At 40.4% G+C, this 19,801-nt stretch overlaps 1 protein-coding gene across 1 annotated transcript in view; it reads right to left on the reverse strand.

The window, feature by feature from the left end:
• Positions 1–19,801, reverse strand: part of ARHGAP31 (Rho GTPase activating protein 31) — a 90,354-nt gene that overhangs the window by 22,293 nt on the left and 48,260 nt on the right. The window contains exons 2-6 of the mRNA XM_011375827.2: positions 12,155–12,257; positions 9,732–9,876; positions 2,110–2,192; positions 1,597–1,704; positions 781–923 (exon numbers count right to left, since the gene is read on the reverse strand). Of these exons, the coding sequence (XP_011374129.1) occupies positions 781–923; positions 1,597–1,704; positions 2,110–2,192; positions 9,732–9,876; positions 12,155–12,257 (582 nt within the window). The remainder of the gene's footprint in view (positions 1–780; positions 924–1,596; positions 1,705–2,109; positions 2,193–9,731; positions 9,877–12,154; positions 12,258–19,801) is intronic.

Raw genomic sequence — 19,801 nt, forward strand, 5'->3', positions numbered from 1 at the left:
TCTTGACCAATTGGATTTCTGGTTTTTACAAATTAGGCTCACATGAGTTCAAGCAGCATTACCCAATTCACTCCTAGGGTTCATTATGCCATTATAAGAGCTAGAGAACTGAAGTATAATATCTTGCATCCCATAACACCCAGCCTGAAATAGCTATATCTTTCTCACCAATACAGCTACAGTGGGTTTCGATTCTAACTAGTCTCTGCATACACATGTCCTTGCGCGCGCGCACACACACACACACACACACATTTTTGTATGCGTAGTACCTGGTGTAGGGCAGAACAAAATAAGCATTCAAGAAATGTTGGAGAAGAAAATGCATTCTGAATATACATATGAATCCGAACACATGCTTCCTAACTCATTCACTTAAGACTTCAAGGGTCTTAGGAAATATATCATGCTGAAATTAAAGATGAAATCTAATAGTTAAAGAGAGGAATGTTGCCAGTGCCTCCAGATACTAACTCAAAGAGTTCTTAAACTAATACCAACAGCATGTTATACCAGGTCACCACACCACATTCAAGGGACAGGCTAGGAAAGTAACTGATCGGAAACATGCTATGCCCACCCTCACACACACCACACTCTTGCTGCACACATACAGACATACATATGCACGGACACACACACAGTAATCAGCACACACACAGCCAACATTCAGAGTTAGAACCAAGGCCACCCTAACTTATTCTTAGGCCCCATGACCAAGGCGAGAAAGAAGGATGGGCTGGAGAGGGTGTGGGCTGGAGGGGGTGTGTGAGTCATTACCATCATTCTCCAGAGGCCCAGGTGCACCATTGTTAAAGATTTGATCCACGTGATTCAATATGAACTCAATCACCACCTGCTGAACCCGGACAGCGAGGAAGGCTGCATCTCCATTGCAACCAGTGGCTTCAATTTCTTTGGACCTAAACCATGGAAGAAACATATTCAGTTGAGTGAGTCAGCCCCACAACCTGGAGCAGTAAGCGGAGGCCAGTGGGCCTTCTGTATAAGGCCCGTCTCCTCAATGTATAAGGTTTGTTACTCTGTAGAATATTTTAACTATTTGAGACCAATTAAAGGGACTCTCCAAAGGCTGAGAAGCCCAACACACTGAACAAATTTAACACAATTACCAGGAGTTACACATGGCAAGACTATAAACATGATACTGATGAATAGACAGGAATTGATTTTTATCTTCATAGGATCTCTTTCTACCCCCACAGTTCCATGGGGCAAGTCATCATTTATGAAGTCATATGAAGCAGTTGATTCAGGTCATAACCAGCTGTGAGCCCACCAAAAAAAGCAAAAATGCCAATAAGCCCCAGAAACAAGAAAGGCCTTTTCAAGAAATTATAACATACAGACCCATAACTTTAGCCACATCGCAGTCGTAGCCAGTAAATGCCTTTGGAACCTAAAGTTTCCAGGTTAGCAGGAAAAAACTTAGGCTATTAAAATCACCTTTAATTCATATGTGCTACTAAAGGCCACAGGTTTGTCTTGAAGATTCTGAAGATTCCAGTCTTCATTTTAATCGATGGGCCACTTGGAGCCCACTGTGGTGTTGAGAAGGTGAGGGTGGGTGGTTACCTGAGGAGGTTTGGTGCCCACACCAGGGCCAGGTTCCTGGCGTGCATGTTGGTCTTGCTGCTGAAGGAGGCGATGTGCGCCAGGTGTCGAATCAGGTATTCCAAGGTCCTGTAATGGTTCATTTTAAAAAAATATATAGTAAGAAACTTTAGTGCCTGTGTGAATGAAGCATGACATCTGGAGATAATTTCTATGTTTGGATTTAAGAGAGTCTAAATATTTCTATCTCATGAATTCTGGAGGAATATCAGGAAGATATCAAGATAATTGGAAGTAATTTTCTTGGCCCTCGGCACACTGGCCTGGGGTGGGTAAGGGGGACGGTCTTGTCAGAAGACAGCTGAGGTCCTTGGAGCACCAACTCACTCTGATACAAGTGACCTGTTCACCTCGAAATGCCCAAGGAAAGCCACTGTCCACTGAATTTGTTCCTTCTCATGATGTCAGCCTGCATCTGTGACAGTATTACGCCACATTGAGAGGCTGCAACTTTCTTTCACCAAGGATTCTTACCTATAATGGGATGGGGGAAGCTCCTGGATAACATTTTGGATTCGAGCCAACTGGCCTTCTTCTGGGCAATGCGACACTGCCTCCTGCGGAGAAGAACGGGAAGCACCCAATGAGTGTCCGAGAAGGCGGACACCCACTCGAATCTGCTGGTTTTATGTGGCTTCTGGTACTTCGGCCTCACAACCATGCCTAGAGATCATCCTTCCAAGAGGCATGCTTTTCTAGTAAAAACAAACAACTAAAGTCTCTGCGGGTTCATGATGTGACATGCCTAATACTATGCACACAGGGGCTGTGTATTGCTCAGGTCTCTGTGTGTACTCAGATGGGCGTTAGGTATCTGGTAAAGAAGGTGTGAACACTTGGGGGTGTCTCCTGTGGCAGAAAGAGTCACAGAGCCTCTGGGAGAGATAAAGAGACAGAGACAGAGGGAGACAGGATGAGACAGAGACTACAGGGCGGCCCCATATTGGCTGTCTTCCTGGGTGCAAACAGCCACTCCCCAGCTAGCCTGAGACTATTCCATGACCTCGATACTCAGCAGGTGCTTGTCATTGATGCTGGGAAGTGGGGAAGACGTGTCTTCTCTGTGGGATAATGGCTTTATCCCTGAGACCCAGTGGCCTTGCCAGGATTTGCCCTCTAGTTGTTTCTTGTGTGGGTATTTTGACCCCACCCCGCAGCCCAGGGCCCTTCGGGAGAGGCAGGGACATCAGTAAAGGCAGTGTGATCACAGGCTTTTCTGGGGCTTCTGCACAATGCAGGTGTCCCTGTGCAGATTCCTCTGCACCCCTGCAATCCTGAGAATGTCCAGCCTGTGCCCAGCTCACGGTCCCCTTTCCATACAGTGGCTGAGTGCTTGAGAACTGTTAGCATGGGAGCAGTACCTAAACTCAAAGTCAACAGTAATCACGTTTTTCTTTTTTTTTTTAACTGAGGTGTAATTTACATATACTAAAATGTACAAATCTTAAGCTACAGCTCCATGAGTTCTTTCATAATCATGTACCCTGTATAACTCCATCCAGATCAAGGTACAATTTAAAAGGAATTCCTGAGCTCGCTTCAATCCTTACGATCCTGAATCCATAGGCGTGTGACTTACACAGTCTGGTATTTCCACCCGGTGCTGGAAACTTGCTTTAGATTTATATATTATGAAAAATATGATCATAAGGTATATTCTTTAATTTGGTAAATAATGCCCCCCTACAACACCAAAATAAGATCCTAACAGTGGCGTGGTTTTCTTATATCATTCACCTCTGTTCAGCTATCTGCTTGCTTGTGTATAAAGGGTGAAGGGTGTATAAAGGGTGGTTTATAAGGGGTTGCTTGTGTATAAAGGGTGTATAAAGGGTGGTTTATAAAGGGTTGCTTGTGTATAAAGGGTGGTTTTCTTATATCATTCACCTCTGTTCAGCTATCTGCTTGCTTGTGTATAAAGGGTGAAGTTCAAACCCTCAGTTATGAGAATTTTTAGGTACAGAAAAGTGGGAGGAAATTCTTTCCTGGGCACTTTCTGTTGGCCAGGCCCTGTGCTAGGCCCCACTTGCTGCGTGTGTTCTGTTCTAAGGAGAACTCTCAGGCGCTGCCCCAGCACGGATCTCCCATCCTGCCTCGCTCATCTCCACTTTTTTCCACAGCACTCACCACCATTACATAAACTATATAACGTACTTACTTATTACGTTTACTGTTTATTGCCTGTCTCCCTTGCTATATGTAAGCTCTGGAAGTGCAGGGATGTGATGAGTCCCAGTGCTGGCACACAGTAGACGCTCCCTCCAGATTTGCTGAATGACTGACTAAACACCATTTCCCTACATGCCAGGGCTTTGTCTACTAAGTTTTTTGGTTTTTGTGGGGTGTTTCTTTGGTCTTTTTTATTTAATTGAACGCACACTCTCTCTCTCTCTCTCTCTCTCTCTCTCTCTCTCTCTCTCTCTCTCTCAGTTTGTAAAGGCAATCAAAATTCTCTCCATGGGAAAACTTGAGATTTTGTCTCCTAAGGACTGGGAGGGTCAGTCACAGGTGTGTCCCTATCTTCTGGCAGGTTTGCAAGCCTGAGAATAGAGCCAGCATGAGCATGATCTCTGCAGCAATCCTCACTTTTTGAGAAATGCAGGATGTAGAGAGTGAAGAAAAGAATGGGGTCAGGCGTAAACATCCTGACACTTCTGCTCCTCTGAGGGTGGTCATTTAGAAAACAGATTTACAAAGAGGACCCTGACTGCCAAGAAAGGGAGAGCCTCAGAAAGGGAGAGAAGAGAGAGAAGCTCCAGGGAGAGGAGGGACAGCGGAGTGCAGGGTGGACCCTCCCACAGTCTATCCTTGCAAAGAGGGAGGGGTGGGATTCCTCTCTTCCTCTCCCTGCAAAGCTACGGTGAGCTTGGCAAAGTTTGCACACACGCACCCCTACATCCTTTCTAAAAATGTGTCTGGTAAATAAAGGTATAGATGAACTAAACAGACCACATGGAAAGTTCCTTTAATATTTTAGGTAGCTGTTAGTCATCTTTGTTTTCTGAGAGGCAGGACGGGCTCACCCCTTGATGCCTGCAGGTCCCATTTGGGATTGGCACTTCTTTCATTATTCACAGCCTCTCTCCATCACACCCCAGTCCTATTCAGAAGCTCCTGGAACAGTCTGGTCACTGCAAACTTATTTTTAGCCCAGGCGGCCCTGTCAGCAGGGTAGACAAACAAACTGTGGCTCTCCCTTCCAACTGCATCCCAGCTGTAACTCAGCCTTTGTCTTTCATTTTGTATTGCTCATTTAAAAATTATTATTTTAAAAGTATTTCAAGCAATTAGATAAAAAAAAAAATCCATACATATAATTTTAAAAATGCGAAGGGTCCAAAGGAATACACAGAAGAAAGTTAGTCTTCTCTCCAACTGCAGACTGTCTCCAGAGGCAACCACTGCGTGTCCTTCCAGACTGTCTTTGTCACACCCCTTCCTTCATTCTTGTCTCTGTTCAAATATTACCTCATAGAGAGACCCTTCATTACCCTACCAAAAATAGCCATCCCCATCATTCTCTCCCCTGTACCTGCATTAATTTTCCTCATAGTACTTACCAACAGTTCTCCTTATAGAGTTATGCTTTAAACTCATTTGTCATCTATCTGTCTCCACTAAAATGTTTCATGAGAGCAAGGATTTTATCTGTCTTGCTCATCATGAAATCCCCAGCACCCAGAACTGTGCCTGCCATACGTAGTATACATAGCAGGTGCCCAACATAACACTGGCCGAATGGAATGAGTAAGCGAATGAGTCCACGTTTTGCTTTGCATTTGAAAATGCCAAATGACTACATCTGGTCCCCACTTCCAGGGCAGTTCCTTCTGAGGACAGTATCTCCGTTGTGGGGAACAGCAGCATTGCTGAATTTACCTAAATGCAGTCACACATCCTTAAAAGAAGGAGAGTTGACACAGATAGAAGAGTAAAAGGCAATGTGACCACAGAGGCAGAGATAGGAGTGATGAGGCCACAAGCCAAGGAATGCCGGCAGCCACTAGAAGCTGGAAGAGGAAAGAAACGGATTTTCCCTGAGAGCCTCTGAAAGGAGCTCAGCCCTGCTGACACCTTGATTTCAGCCCAGTGAAACTGATTTCAGACTTCTGGAACTGAGAGACTAAATTTCTGTCGTTTAAGCCACCATGCTTGTGCTAAGCAGCCACATGAAACTAATACATTCAGAAGTATTACATTCTGAATGTATTAGTTTCATTACTAATACATTCAGAAAATTTAAGCATGAAAGAAAAAAAAATCACCTGCTATCCCACCATTCAGACATAACCACTATTAACCTACTCCCAGGTGAAACATAAAAGAAGCAATTTGCCCAGGCTTCCCAGCACCAAATATGAAACTGGCATCATTTCCTATTTAGCTGCATATACTGCTTTTTCCCATTTAACTTTATATCGCGGTCATTGCTCTTCAGAATGTGACTTATCACAGCTATAGATAATTGAAAATTATAAGATTTATTATCATTTATTTAACCCGTCCTTCATTATTAGACATGTAGGTACTCCCCAAATTTTGGTATTATAAATAATATTGCAATGAAATACTTGTAAATCGATTATTTTTTTGCACATCTGATTATTGTCTTAGAATGGAGTCCTAGAAATAGTTACTGCATTAAAAAATACGAGCATGTTGGGACTTCTTGACAGTAATTTCCAGTGACTTTCTGGGATGTCCAGCCAATTTACACTTCCAATAGAAAACTGCGAAAGAGCCAGTCTCACCCCAGTTATCCATTTTTTCTTGCTGAATTGTTCCTTTATTACCTTGGGATGCTTTCTTTATCTCATATTAAGTTACTTACTACCTGAGTTTATTTAAGAGCTGTTAACTCTATTTTAAAATAGTGTGGCGGTGATGAGGCAGAATGTCAAATCTCTTCTTCCATTTACTAGCGGTACGACCTCAGGCAAGAGTCTCTCTGAGCCTCAATTTACTCGTCTGTAAAAGAAACAATAAATCTACTTCATAGAGTTATTTTGAGGATTAAATTAAATAATATTTGTAAAAAGTTTATCCTATAGTAAGCACTCAAAAATTGGCAGCAATTATAATTATTATGCCATTAATATTTTTCAAATTCTGTTCTTATTCCATTGATATTATTCTACCTTCATTGTGCAAGTGGGTTTAAATAAATTGTTGTAATAATGTGTGACAGTGTAACAGAGCTATGTCCATGTCCCCAAAAACTTGCTTATATTATCATAATTCGTTACCGTGAACAAAGAAATCTGTATGATAAATTCTTCAACATAGTTAACTTCACTAGGTCCTACCTTTGTAGAAGTCAGTTGTCACAACAAAACATTTTTATTTTATTTCTTAGTGTCAATAAACTATGTTTAAATACAATGTAAGACTTCTTTGAAATTTGATGACAAATTGACAATAATATTGCTTTGGTATTTTTCTGATGCTGTGGGAGAATGGACTGATTAACAATGTCAGGGAACAGAAATGAGGAGAGATAAATAAAAGGGTTTTGTTCTTAGCCTTTAAATAAGATGTGAGAAGAAACTTTATTTCTAAAGTTTCCAGATAAGAATTCTTATCTACCTCCAAGTATTTAGTTAAAATACGTCATTCAGTTCAACACGAAGATATCCTAATCTATCGTATTCAAGAATGATACTATTATAGTAAGACAATTAAAACTATGTACAAAACAAACAAAATCTTATGCACAAATCTTATAGTTCACTCATATTGGCAAGTCATTTAACAAACTGAAAATACCCAGGGCTTGCAAGTCTCTCTGGAGAACAATTTGGCAATACGTAACAAAATTTTAAATAAGAACTTTTTACTCAGTCAATCTACTTCTATGATTTTTTTCCTAAGGATATCAACAGACAAAAGTATAAAGACATATGTACACAAATGTTTATTATAATGTTTATAAAAGCCGTATTAAGAAACAAAAAGTCTAAATGCCCATCAGTAGGAAACTGGTTTCAGAAATCATTGCACATGTGAGAGGATACTTTGTAAAAATATGTCTTTATATTTGTTAGATGGAAAGATGGTCACATTACTGAATTAAGAATGTTGCAAAACAGCAATACATAGTATCGAGGAGCAAAAAAGTGGGGAGGGAGAGTTTGAGAGAGAGAGAGAGAGAAAGAGAGACAGAGAGAGGAGAGAGAGATCTATATGAATGTCTCCTAAAATGTTAATACTAGACATGCCTGGGGTGTGGGATTTCAGGTGATCTATAATTTCTCTTTTATACTTTCCCGTATTGCTTTAATTTTTGCAGTAAAATTTTATTTTGATTTGGAAAAACAAAACACAACAAAACCACTATGCAAAGAATAAAAGAATGAAGAAAATATTCAGAAGTTAACTGTAGTTATCTTTGGTCTTTAAGAGGAGAGACCAAGGGTGCCTTTCTACTTTCCTCCATTTTCCAAATTATCTTTTATTAGGTAGGATTACTTTAAAAATGAGGAAATATTCAGATATGGTGATGGTGATTATAATCTGGTGATTATAACCTCTCATGAGGCCCACGACTTTTCCTTCTGGTTCCCAGGAAAGACTCTTCTGTGGTCCGAAGGCCAGAGCCTGACATTATTTATGACCTGGCCACTCAGAGTAGAGATTCATTTGCCTTCTGCCTTAGATCTTAAGGCCCCGTTAGATCCCTTAGGGCGCCCTAACCATTGGGACTTCCAGCTGGAGTATGTTGGCTTTTCTAGTGGTCAACTTTTATGCCCAAGTTTTTTGTGTGTTTTGGCCTAATTTTTTTTCATTAAAAAATTAACATATTTTTAGTGGATAAGATTTTGAAAGTTAACGTAAAAAGAAGTAGGGAAGGCTATAATCCCATCATTGAAAAATAAATGGTTACTAACCTTTTGAACATCTTTTTAATCATATCTTAATATACAATTATCTCTTTTTTTCCAATTATCATTATAAGTATTTCCTTCTATCACTGAAAACTCTTAAATATATTTTAGTGGCTCAAGCCCAATTTAAAAAAATGAATTTACTTATTCCTGTATCATTCCAAATTGAAGAACCTTTTATATGCTCCAAATAAGTTTATTACAGGAATCATGAGAGAGATTCTTTCCATGGTTAGACCCTAGGTCCTTACTAATAAATGCAACTCCTCCATAATTGTAATTTCAAACATCCCCTCTGACTACTCCACTCCGACAAGTCTATTTGACCACACAGGGATGAATAATCCACTGATTTACTTTTTCACTGTTACGCATCTGCCTTACGCCTTCGTTTCCTTTCCTATTCAGACAGAATTCCATGGTCAATTATTTCAATCACTTTCTTGCATATATCCTCATCTCCCTCACCCCTCTTTTGTTGACTGTATCTCAACCTTGGTTAAACCCGTCTCTCCACCTACTCTGTACCTCTACCCCTGCAGCAAATGTTCAAGCCCTATCTTTAATACTATCTCTACAGACAATTTTTAAACATTTAGTCTCCTTCCTACTTTTCCTACGAGTGTCCTATTTGGTGACTATACAGCTGTTATTTAGGTGTTCTGCTCTTGCATCCTCCACCAACCCAACTCATGGGCCTATCCTGCACTCTCTCCCGGTTGTTTCACCTGATTCCTTTCCCTTCCCAGCACTCTGACCTCTCTCTTGGCTTCTGTTTGTTCTCTCTCCCTTCTCTGCCCACCCACCTCTTTCCAACAGAGGGGGAAGAACTTGATACAAACAAACTAGCAGTGGGTATAGCATCTAGAGTTTCAGGTGCCTGTCCTGCCGTGCATCCTTGGACCAGTCATTGCTCTTCTCTGGTTCTTAGCTTCCTCCCTCGGCAGTGAGGTACATTGGGTTAAATAAACCTGGAGATAATTTAATCCAGCTCTTAAAACAAACAAACATGATTCTGAAAATTTAAGAAAGGAAAAATTTAGCAAATGGTCCCACTACCCTACTTTCCTCACTATACCATTCTATTTCCATCACCACGCTAAGATAATGTCAACCATCTGGTGAGTATTATTATTGTTATTTTAGTGCTGAAACTCCTTGGCCCATCCATGCATCCCACTCAGTAACCATAATGGAAATCCAAACACTTACTGTGAATTTCTCATAGAGCTCATAAGTCAGGAGGGGGTTGGGCAGCTCCCTAAAGTAGAGCTTGCAGAGTGAGCCCACGCAGTGGATGTCCTGGAGGTACACTTCCCTTGTCAGATCTGGACATTGATCTGAGCCAAACTCTTGCCTGGAACAACACAGACAGAGACATAACAATTCCAGAAACACGTGTTCCATGTCAGCACTGCTTGGCTGCTTAGGGGTAAAAAGACCCTAAACTGCTGATTTGACTATATTTTTGACCTTGATTCGGAGAGACCTTCTATTCCAGGCACAAGGAAGCTGTGAGAAGACTTCCACTTCAGGTCTGGATCTTCCCTGTCAAAGTAGCTGTAATTTAGAAAGACATAATACCCATTTATAAATGGATTTCTCACGGCATTTTGTCCACAGTCTCAGAAATAGTGGGGAAACATAAAAACAATTTGCCAAAAAAAGCTGTTGAGATTTCAGTTTTTCCAAAATATTGTTCTAAATGAAATTCTCCTTCTTGGTAGAAAAACCTAAACCGGGGTGAGTCAGATTGTTATCACTCGTCTCCATATACTCATGTCAACAAACTTGTTTCATCTGGAGACTCAAATCTAAGGTTTGAGAACTTTAATCAGTGATCTCTTTGATGCTGAATGGAACCTTCTAGGCTGCTTATAGACTCCCACAGGACTCACCTGAGCTTATAAATAACTTCTTAAACAATCTATAGCAGGGTGTTTGAGAACATCATTAGATTTCAGGTCTCATTTCTAAAACATTTCCTAACAAGGTTACATGAATATACTGCCTCAAGTTTAAAAGTTAAAAGTCCTTTTTAAAAAATGATGAATTCGAGCTTTAATACAGAAAAGAAGTTGGCTTCTTGAGAGTATTCATTTGGTTAACCAAGTAATGACAAAGTTGATGGGACTCCCAGAGCTAGCATTTCAAAACAGCTCACCCATTTTCCTGTAGTCTGGTTCTGTCCCTTTAATAAGTGGTAAGGAAATCCCTGATGCTGTCAGAACTCGAAAGGAACTGACAGCAGTTTTTCTTAAAAAGAAAACCACACAATGGCCTCATAAATTCATGGGCATATGTTCTTCTAAGAGGGCAAAACGTGAACAATCTAGAGCTTACTCATTTATTTAGCCAAAAATTTCTCTTGTGCAGGCTAAGATCGGTCCTCAAATAAAAAATAATTGGCTATCACCCAAGTCGCCCAAGTGTCCTTCCATGATATCAAGTATTGTGTAGTATTTTTCAGAGCTAAGAGTAAATCATTAAAAAGTATTTGCTGTTGAAACTCTAAAAAATGTCGCACTAGTAAATTAGTGAAATTATGTAAGCACACTGATCTGTTAAAATCTATGGCTGCAATAAGCCAGTTATTTTTTTTAACAGCCATCTCTTCTCCACGAGTAAAAAAGATGTTTTATTTCTTTGATATAATTTTATTAAAATTGAGATTTGAGAGGGAAGAGGAGAAAAACCAAATAGGAGGAAGAAGACCAAAAATGAATTACCTGCATAATCTATTAAATTTTATATACTAATCTGTAACAAGGACGTTATTGTTTTAAAGGTCCACATTTATAACTAAAAATACAATAAATATTTTAAAATAACACCCGATAAAGTATGTTCTTTTTCGTATTAAAGAATAGTATTCAAAATACAAGACTTATTGCTTTAATCATAGAACAGCATAATATACATTTTATATATATATAGTGTATATGCTCTGTATACTATATATATTCTCTATATATACTCCCTTTATTTTATATATAATACATAAAAAATATATACACACATATCTATGTTTTGTGTGAAAGCTATTGTCTTCTAAATTCAATGTGATAGCAATTTCTTCCAAAAAATTCTGGGATAAATTTTAGAATTGCTTAGGATAAATCCATTGAATAGAAAATCATTCATCTATCGATAATTTTAAAAATACTAGCATCAAGTGGACAGTCATGCACACTTGTGAGTTCTTGGCCAGATAAAATACCAAATGTTGAATGTGTGCCAACAGAAAAACACATCCATTTCCAAATTCTGAACACTATATAACAGGATCTAACTGAGCTTTGGGTAAGTAAATGAATGAATAATAAATTATGTTTCTCTAACTTGTAATTAAAATCATTTCAGTTCAGTCAAATCCACCTAAGGAGGATAAATCTGGTGCAAGACAAAGAAACAGATTAAAAGCCCTCAGGAGCTTTTGTTGGAAAGAATTACATCAGACTAGAGAACTTCCTGATTAGATTAAGAACAGGCATCTGAAAACATCAGAACAAGTTGCCCTGCCACTCTCCTCTCAGTCCTCTCAGATTTTTAATACCCCTAACACCTGTGGACAGAGATATGGACAGAGAAATAATCATAGGATAATTCTTTTGGGGGCTATTCTTTTAGCCTACCTTAGCCGTTGTATGTTTGAGGTGACTCCCGAAAGCCGATAAATTCCATCCACAATGCCATGAGTCTCTATAAATTCTGCACAGCTCTTCAATACATATGGAACTATGAAAAAGAAAAGAAAAAACAATAAAGTATTAGATATAAGTTTGACTGTCCTTTAAAGATACCCTTTTAAAACTCCAGATAACTTCAAAGAGAATCAGGTATGGAACACATGTGAGTTACAAGTGGAAACAATTACTTGTAAACAGTAGATGATATTTTTGGGGTTTTTTTTTTTTTTTTTGTATTTTTTTTTTAAAACATGGGGTTTTGTTAAAGTTCAGAAAACTTATGTTTTAAGAGTCGGATTTTTTTTTAAAGAATTTGAAAAATATGCAAACACTTAGATTCTGAAACCAGCAGTGACCTTGGAAATCCCACAATTTCAATCCTCTCATTTCACTGGTTCTCCTAGTGTGGTCTCCTAACCAGCAACATCAGCATCTCTTGGGACGTTGTTGGGAATGCAGATTCTTAGGCACCAGTCCAGAAATCAGAAATTCTGGATGTGGGGCCCAGCAACCAGTGTTTTAGACAGCTTTCCAGGTGACTGGAAATGAAATTGGAGAACCACTCCCTATTCTACACATGAAGAAACCAAGGTGCAGGTAAATTTACTAACCTCACTTAAGGTTACTTCCTGCTTATGAAAAGTAATTAACACATTGGAAAAAGCTTATGATCTAAGTGGGTAAAGAAAAAAACAAGACACAAAATTAAATACACATTGTGAATTCAGATATGTAAAAACAGAATTGCAAAGAGAAAAAGATTGAAAGAATATTTGCCAGAATGTTAAAAGTGATTTAAGGTTAAAGTGTTAAAGTGTTGTTTTTGTTGTTTTTAAAGAAAGAACCACCCCACCCCGCCACCGCCACCACCAAATGGGTCAATCTGGTCATTGATTGAATGGACCACATACAAGAGACCAACATAGACTCTTGATTTCCTGCCAGCCCAGACATTCAGTGTTTGGGTAGAAGAGTCTGGCTATGCTGACCTCTTCTTGAGGCTGACACTGATCAGCCCAGCTAGTTCAGTGACCCAGAATGACAGCCATAAGCCTTCTAGATGGCATAGAGTGACAAATCACTTGCCACTTTGGTCCTTGGGTCTAGCCACCTAAAGTCCCTCCATGAGGGTGCTGTAGATGGTGGCTTGGTACAAACTACCCAAGCCTCAGGAGCTAAGGTCTTCAGGCATAGAGGTGTGGGAACTCCATGAACCAGTGCTTGAGCTAGCACTGTGCTCACTCCCCCAAAACATACCCAATCCATGAATGCTTTAGATTAGACTAATGCTATTCCATTAATGCTAATCCATCAATACATTAATGGTTAGTTAATCCTCATGATCATGCTTGCACACAAATTCCAAGCTGGGATGTACCTTTACATGGGTAGACACCAGGTGTTCAGATTCAACATTATTCCTCGATTCACTATTACAATACTCTCTAAACAACTCCCCTACCATTTCCTTCAACTGCTAACTATAATTTTAAGTGCTCAGTAACATTTGTCATACTTAAAGTATTTTGCCCATCTTTCAAAGGCTGTGCTCCCCCAGAACCATTCCCCTTCAGGACACAAGCAAATTTTGCCCCTGTCCTTCATGACTTGAACTGGCTTCTTAGTTACTCCAGGGGAAGGGGGCAAGGAATGGACTTGGGATTGGAAATACTGAGACCAGAGACCACAAAGATGGATCTACTCCCTGTGAGTGAATATAAGGTGGGAGTGGGGTGTGGTGGAGGAGGGGATGTGAGAGTTGGCAGGAATCCAGAGTCTCTGCGCGGCTTCAACCGGAAAAGCTACACTTTGATGTTTTATAACATAGGGTTCTTAGTTAGATTTTTGTCTCCTACCATCATGCCTGTAAATAAGACAAATAAACAAATAAGCAAGCAAGCAAACAGTTCCAGTGCCTAAAAAAAGAGTTTGTTTGTTTGTTTTTTAATCCCTGTCGTGCATAATAACGGTCAACTCTTTCCCTACCGCACCGAGCTGTTGTTCTGTAACCTGCTATTTGTGATCTACGGTTGAAAGCACAGATTTGAATGCCAAACTGTCTTTGTAATCTTGGGCAAAATATGTAATAACTCTGTTCCTCAGTTTCCACATCTGTAAAATGCAGATAACAGTGATATTAACCACATAGCTAAGATTGAAGTAATACCTATGAACACTTAGCACAGACCTTGGCATATAACAAGTATTCTACGATGACAGTTACTGTTTCTATTTGAAGCTTATCTATGACGTAAATTTATAATTTGTGAGATGCAATCTTGGTGAAAACAGTTTGCCTCCTCCCATCTAATGGGTGACTGCGGTAGAGGTGACCAACTTCTTACCAGTCAAAACTCTATTTACTATTAAGAATGGCTTCTTTGGTTAAATGTTTCTATTCTAAGGTAATTTTGCTCGCCTGAGGTCTCCTTTCTATGCATTTAGGTGTATCTTTATAACAACAATAGCAGGATCCAAAAGTGTATGGATTTTGGGTTGGCAGTCCCGGAGCTGTACTTGGCGTAGGTGTATTCCACAGTGTGCTTCTGTACCAGGTATATGGCTGTTGTGCCATACAGGGCACAAGTGGACTTAAGAGCATTGAACATTCCCAAGGAGTTCTCGAAGACAAAAGTCTTGGACTGTAAAGGCCTTTATAAAGAACACTCCACGAAAGAGGCAGTGCAGCGTCATCAACCTGTCCCATTCTGTTCTCAGACAGGGATGGCCCATTACCATAGCTCTCAGCTGCAGCTCCTCAGGCTCTGTTTGTTTTAAAGGTGGGCAAAACAAATTCCCGGATGGAGCCTCAGCCTTAAATTTATTCTGGCTTTGGTACAGATGCCCCAGAACCTCTCGTCCAAGACTCTGTTTAAACAGGAGGCAGTATTAAAACAACCCAAGGGAAGAGGCCATGGTCGCAGTCCCCGAAGAGCATTAACTTTCCTGGATTCTTGTCTCAGGCTGAGTGGAAGGGGTAGGAATTCTCCATCACATTCAGTAAATGAGAAAGGATCCTATTAACTTAATCTCTGTTAATCATCCAGCTTTAGAGCCCAGAGCAGCGGTTCTCAGACTGTGGTCCCCAGGCCGGGTTCAGCAGCAGCTGCAGCCCCTAGGTGATTGTGACACACACTAAAGCTGAAGGACCACTAGTCTAGACCAGAGCTTCTCATACTTCGATGTTCACACAAATTATTGGGATCTTGTTAACATGCAGAAACCAATGGTGGGGAGAGGGGACAGATGTCAAGAATTTGAACTTCTAACAAATTTTCAGGTGATTAGGGATACTGCCAATATGCAGCCCACACAGAGGGTAGCAGGGAGTCTAAAGGTAATACTGGTGTTGCAGGAGCTACTAAGAGTTTAGTAAAGTCTCAGAATTATTTAGACTATTATCCCTAGGGTCCGACCAAATTGGGGACACCTTAGGATTCTGAACAGGGTAGAAGCTTGATACAAAATAGCTGAGTAGTTATAGATGGAAAGAAATTCTCCATTGTTGACTAGGCATGGAGAATGATGTCAGGGTCAGAGTCACAGAGTTAGTTCTGTGGGAGTTATCGTAGACCCAAAGAACTTGAAGTCTCCTCCCTACAGAGATACACACAGTTGCTGATCATGATATAATATTACAACTTATTTGAATTGTTTCACTGATGGTTCTCTGAGTCCCTCTTTTGTTTTGTTTTTCCTGGATCAGTGATTAGCTAGTTCAGTGACCCAGAATGACAGCCATAAGCCTTCTAGATGGCATAGAGTGACAAATCACTTGCCACTTTGGTCCTTGGGTCTAGCCACCTAAAGTCCCTCCATGAGGGTGCTGTAGATGGTGGCTTGGTACAAACTACCCAAGCCTCAGGAGCTAAGGTCTTCAGGCATAGAGGTGTGGGAACTCCATGAACCAGTGCTTGAGCTAGCACTGTGCTCACTCCTCCAAAACATACCCAATCCATGAATGCTTTAGATTCGACTAATGCTATTCCATTAATGCTAATCCATCAATACATTAATGGTTAGTTAATCCTCATGATCATGCTTGCACACAAATTCCAAGCTGGGATGTACCTTTACATGGGTAGACACCAGGTGTTCAGATTCAACATTATTCCTCGATTCACTACTACAATACTCTCTAAACAACTCCCCTACCATTTCCTTCAACTGCTAACTATAATTTTAAGTGCTCAGTAACATTTGTCATACTTAAAGTATTTTGCCCATCTTTCAAAGGCTGTGCTCCCCCAGAACCATTCCCCTTCAGGACACAAGCAAATTTTGCCCCTGTCCTTCATGACTTGAACTGGCTTCTTAGTTACTCCAGGGGAAGGGGGCAAGGAATGGACTTGGGATTGGAAATACTGAGACCAGAGACCACAAAGATGGATCTACTCCCTGTGAGTGAATATAAGGTGGGAGTGGGGTGTGGTGGAGGAGGGGATGTGAGAGTTGGCAGGAATCCAGAGTCTCTGCGCGGCTTCAACCGGAAAAGCTACACTTTGATGTTTTATAACATAGGGTTCTTAGTTAGATTTTTGTCTCCTACCATCATGCCTGTAAATAAGACAAATAAACAAATAAGCAAGCAAGCAAACAGTTCCAGTGCCTAAAAAAAGAGTTTGTTTGTTTGTTTTTTAATCCCTGTCGTGCATAATAACGGTCAACTCTTTCCCTACCGCACCGAGCTGTTGTTCTGTAACCTGCTATTTGTGATCTACGGTTGAAAGCACAGATTTGAATGCCAAACTGTCTTTGTAATCTTGGGCAAAATATGTAATAACTCTGTTCCTCAGTTTCCACATCTGTAAAATGCAGATAACAGTGATATTAACCACATAGCTAAGATTGAAGTAATACCTATGAACACTTAGCACAGACCTTGGCATATAACAAGTATTCTACGATGACAGTTACTGTTTCTATTTGAAGCTTATCTATGACGTAAATTTATAATTTGTGAGATGCAATCTTGGTGAAAACAGTTTGCCTCCTCCCATCTAATGGGTGACTGCGGTAGAGGTGACCAACTTCTTACCAGTCAAAACTCTATTTACTATTAAGAATGGCTTCTTTGGTTAAATGTTTCTATTCTAAGGTAATTTTGCTCGCCTGAGGTCTCCTTTCTATGCATTTAGGTGTATCTTTATAACAACAATAGCAGGATCCAAAAGTGTATGGATTTTGGGTTGGCAGTCCCGGAGCTGTACTTGGCGTAGGTGTATTCCACAGTGTGCTTCTGTACCAGGTATATGGCTGTTGTGCCATACAGGGCACAAGTGGACTTAAGAGCATTGAACATTCCCAAGGAGTTCTCGAAGACAAAAGTCTTGGACTGTAAAGGCCTTTATAAAGAACACTCCACGAAAGAGGCAGTGCAGCGTCATCAACCTGTCCCATTCTGTTCTCAGACAGGGATGGCCCATTACCATAGCTCTCAGCTGCAGCTCCTCAGGCTCTGTTTGTTTTAAAGGTGGGCAAAACAAATTCCCGGATGGAGCCTCAGCCTTAAATTTATTCTGGCTTTGGTACAGATGCCCCAGAACCTCTCGTCCAAGACTCTGTTTAAACAGGAGGCAGTATTAAAACAACCCAAGGGAAGAGGCCATGGTCGCAGTCCCCGAAGAGCATTAACTTTCCTGGATTCTTGTCTCAGGCTGAGTGGAAGGGGTAGGAATTCTCCATCACATTCAGTAAATGAGAAAGGATCCTATTAACTTAATCTCTGTTAATCATCCAGCTTTAGAGCCCAGAGCAGCGGTTCTCAGACTGTGGTCCCCAGGCCGGGTTCAGCAGCAGCTGCAGCCCCTAGGTGATTGTGACACACGCTAAAGCTGAAGGACCACTAGTCTAGACCAGAGCTTCTCATACTTCGATGTTCACACAAATTATTGGGATCTTGTTAACATGCAGAAACCAATGGTGGGGAGAGGGGACAGATGTCAAGAATTTGAACTTCTAACAAATTTTCAGGTGATTAGGGATACTGCCAATATGCAGCCCACACAGAGGGTAGCAGGGAGTCTAAAGGTAATACTGGTGTTGCAGGAGCTACTAAGAGTTTAGTAAAGTCTCAGAATTATTTAGACTATTATCCCTAGGGTCCGACCAAATTGGGGACACCCTAGGATTCTGAACAGGGTAGAAGCTTGATACAAAATAGATGAGTAGTGATAGACGGAAAGAAATTCTCCATTGTTGACTAGGCATGGGGAATGATGTCAGGGTCAGAGTCACAGAGTTAGTTCTGTGGGAGTTATCGTAGACCCAAAGAACTTGAAGTCTCCTCCCTACAGAGATACACACAGTTGCTGATCATGATATAATATTACAACTTATTTGAATTGTTTCACTGATGGTTCTCTGAGTCCCTCTTTTGTTTTGTTTTTCCTGGATCAGTGATTTTAAACATTAAATTATAATCTGAGCACAAAATAAATCTTGAGGTGGTTTCTGGAGGAAAAGAAAACCTTGCCTTAGATTTATGCTTTACAGTTTACAAAACATTTTAAAATCCTTTGTCTCATTTGATCCAAAGTGGCACAACTATAAGATATCTTATACTTATAGGTAGTTTCTTTCCTCAATTTCTAACCTCTTCAAGGGTTTAGTGCAGAAAAGGCCAGCAATCAAATCATTTCTCTGAGTTCTCCCAGAAGAAATGTCTGCTAAGCTGTCCCAGTTCTTCTCTGTGGCCAGGACCTGATCAGATCTAGACACAGAAATTGGAACGAGCACAATTTTATTTTGTCAGTTATGTGGTCTTGGGAGCCGAATTCCCCTCCCTGGGTCCTGATCTTCAAAGTAACATCTAGTCGAGTATATACACAATGGAATACTATTCAGCAATAAAAAGGCATGATATAGCATATGGGTGATAGAAATTAGACCATAAAAGAGCACATAGGGTATGATTCCATTTATACAAAACTCTTGAAAATACAAACTAATCTGTGACGGAAGAAAGCAGAGAAGAGGCAGGAGGTAGGAACTGCAAAGGGCCCAAGGAAAATTTTGGGTGTGATAGATATATCCATCATCTTAACTGAGGTGACAGAAAGGACGAAGAGCCACCGGTGGGTGAAGAAGAATTGACACTTCCAGGGAAATGAACTGCTGCCCAGGGAAGACATCTTTTGAGAATCTGTAGCTGTGCACAGGGGATGAGGATTTAAGAAGCTTTGCTGTGTTGTGAATGTGCCTGCTTTATGGCAATTTTTTTTTTCAAGAAATGAAATAAATATTTCAATTACGTTTCCATTCTTGGTTTTCAACAGAGAACTTCCCAGCTTTTCCCCAGGGAATCTAAGTGGTGTCACAGTGACTTCCATATTTTCTCTCCCTCTCTGCTAGTCCTGTTCTTTACTTCTGTCCCATCCTTTATGTCCTGCAGCTACATCCTTTTTGTGCCATGCTCCACTCCAGCCTCTGTGAGTCTCAGCTTGCCTAGAGGTCGCTGTCCCCTGCAATGTTCTCTTTTTGATTTTTCTTCCTCTTTCCTGTTTTAACTTGTTTCTTACTCTCTTCTTCTTGGCTCAATATGGAATTAAAGAAAAGTTTGAAAGGTTGTAGTATTCATTTTCAAAAGTATAA

Source organism: Pteropus vampyrus, unplaced genomic scaffold, assembly GCF_000151845.1.
Source record: "Pteropus vampyrus isolate Shadow unplaced genomic scaffold, Pvam_2.0 Scaffold1, whole genome shotgun sequence".
Classification (NCBI taxonomy): Eukaryota; Metazoa; Chordata; class Mammalia; order Chiroptera; family Pteropodidae; genus Pteropus; species Pteropus vampyrus.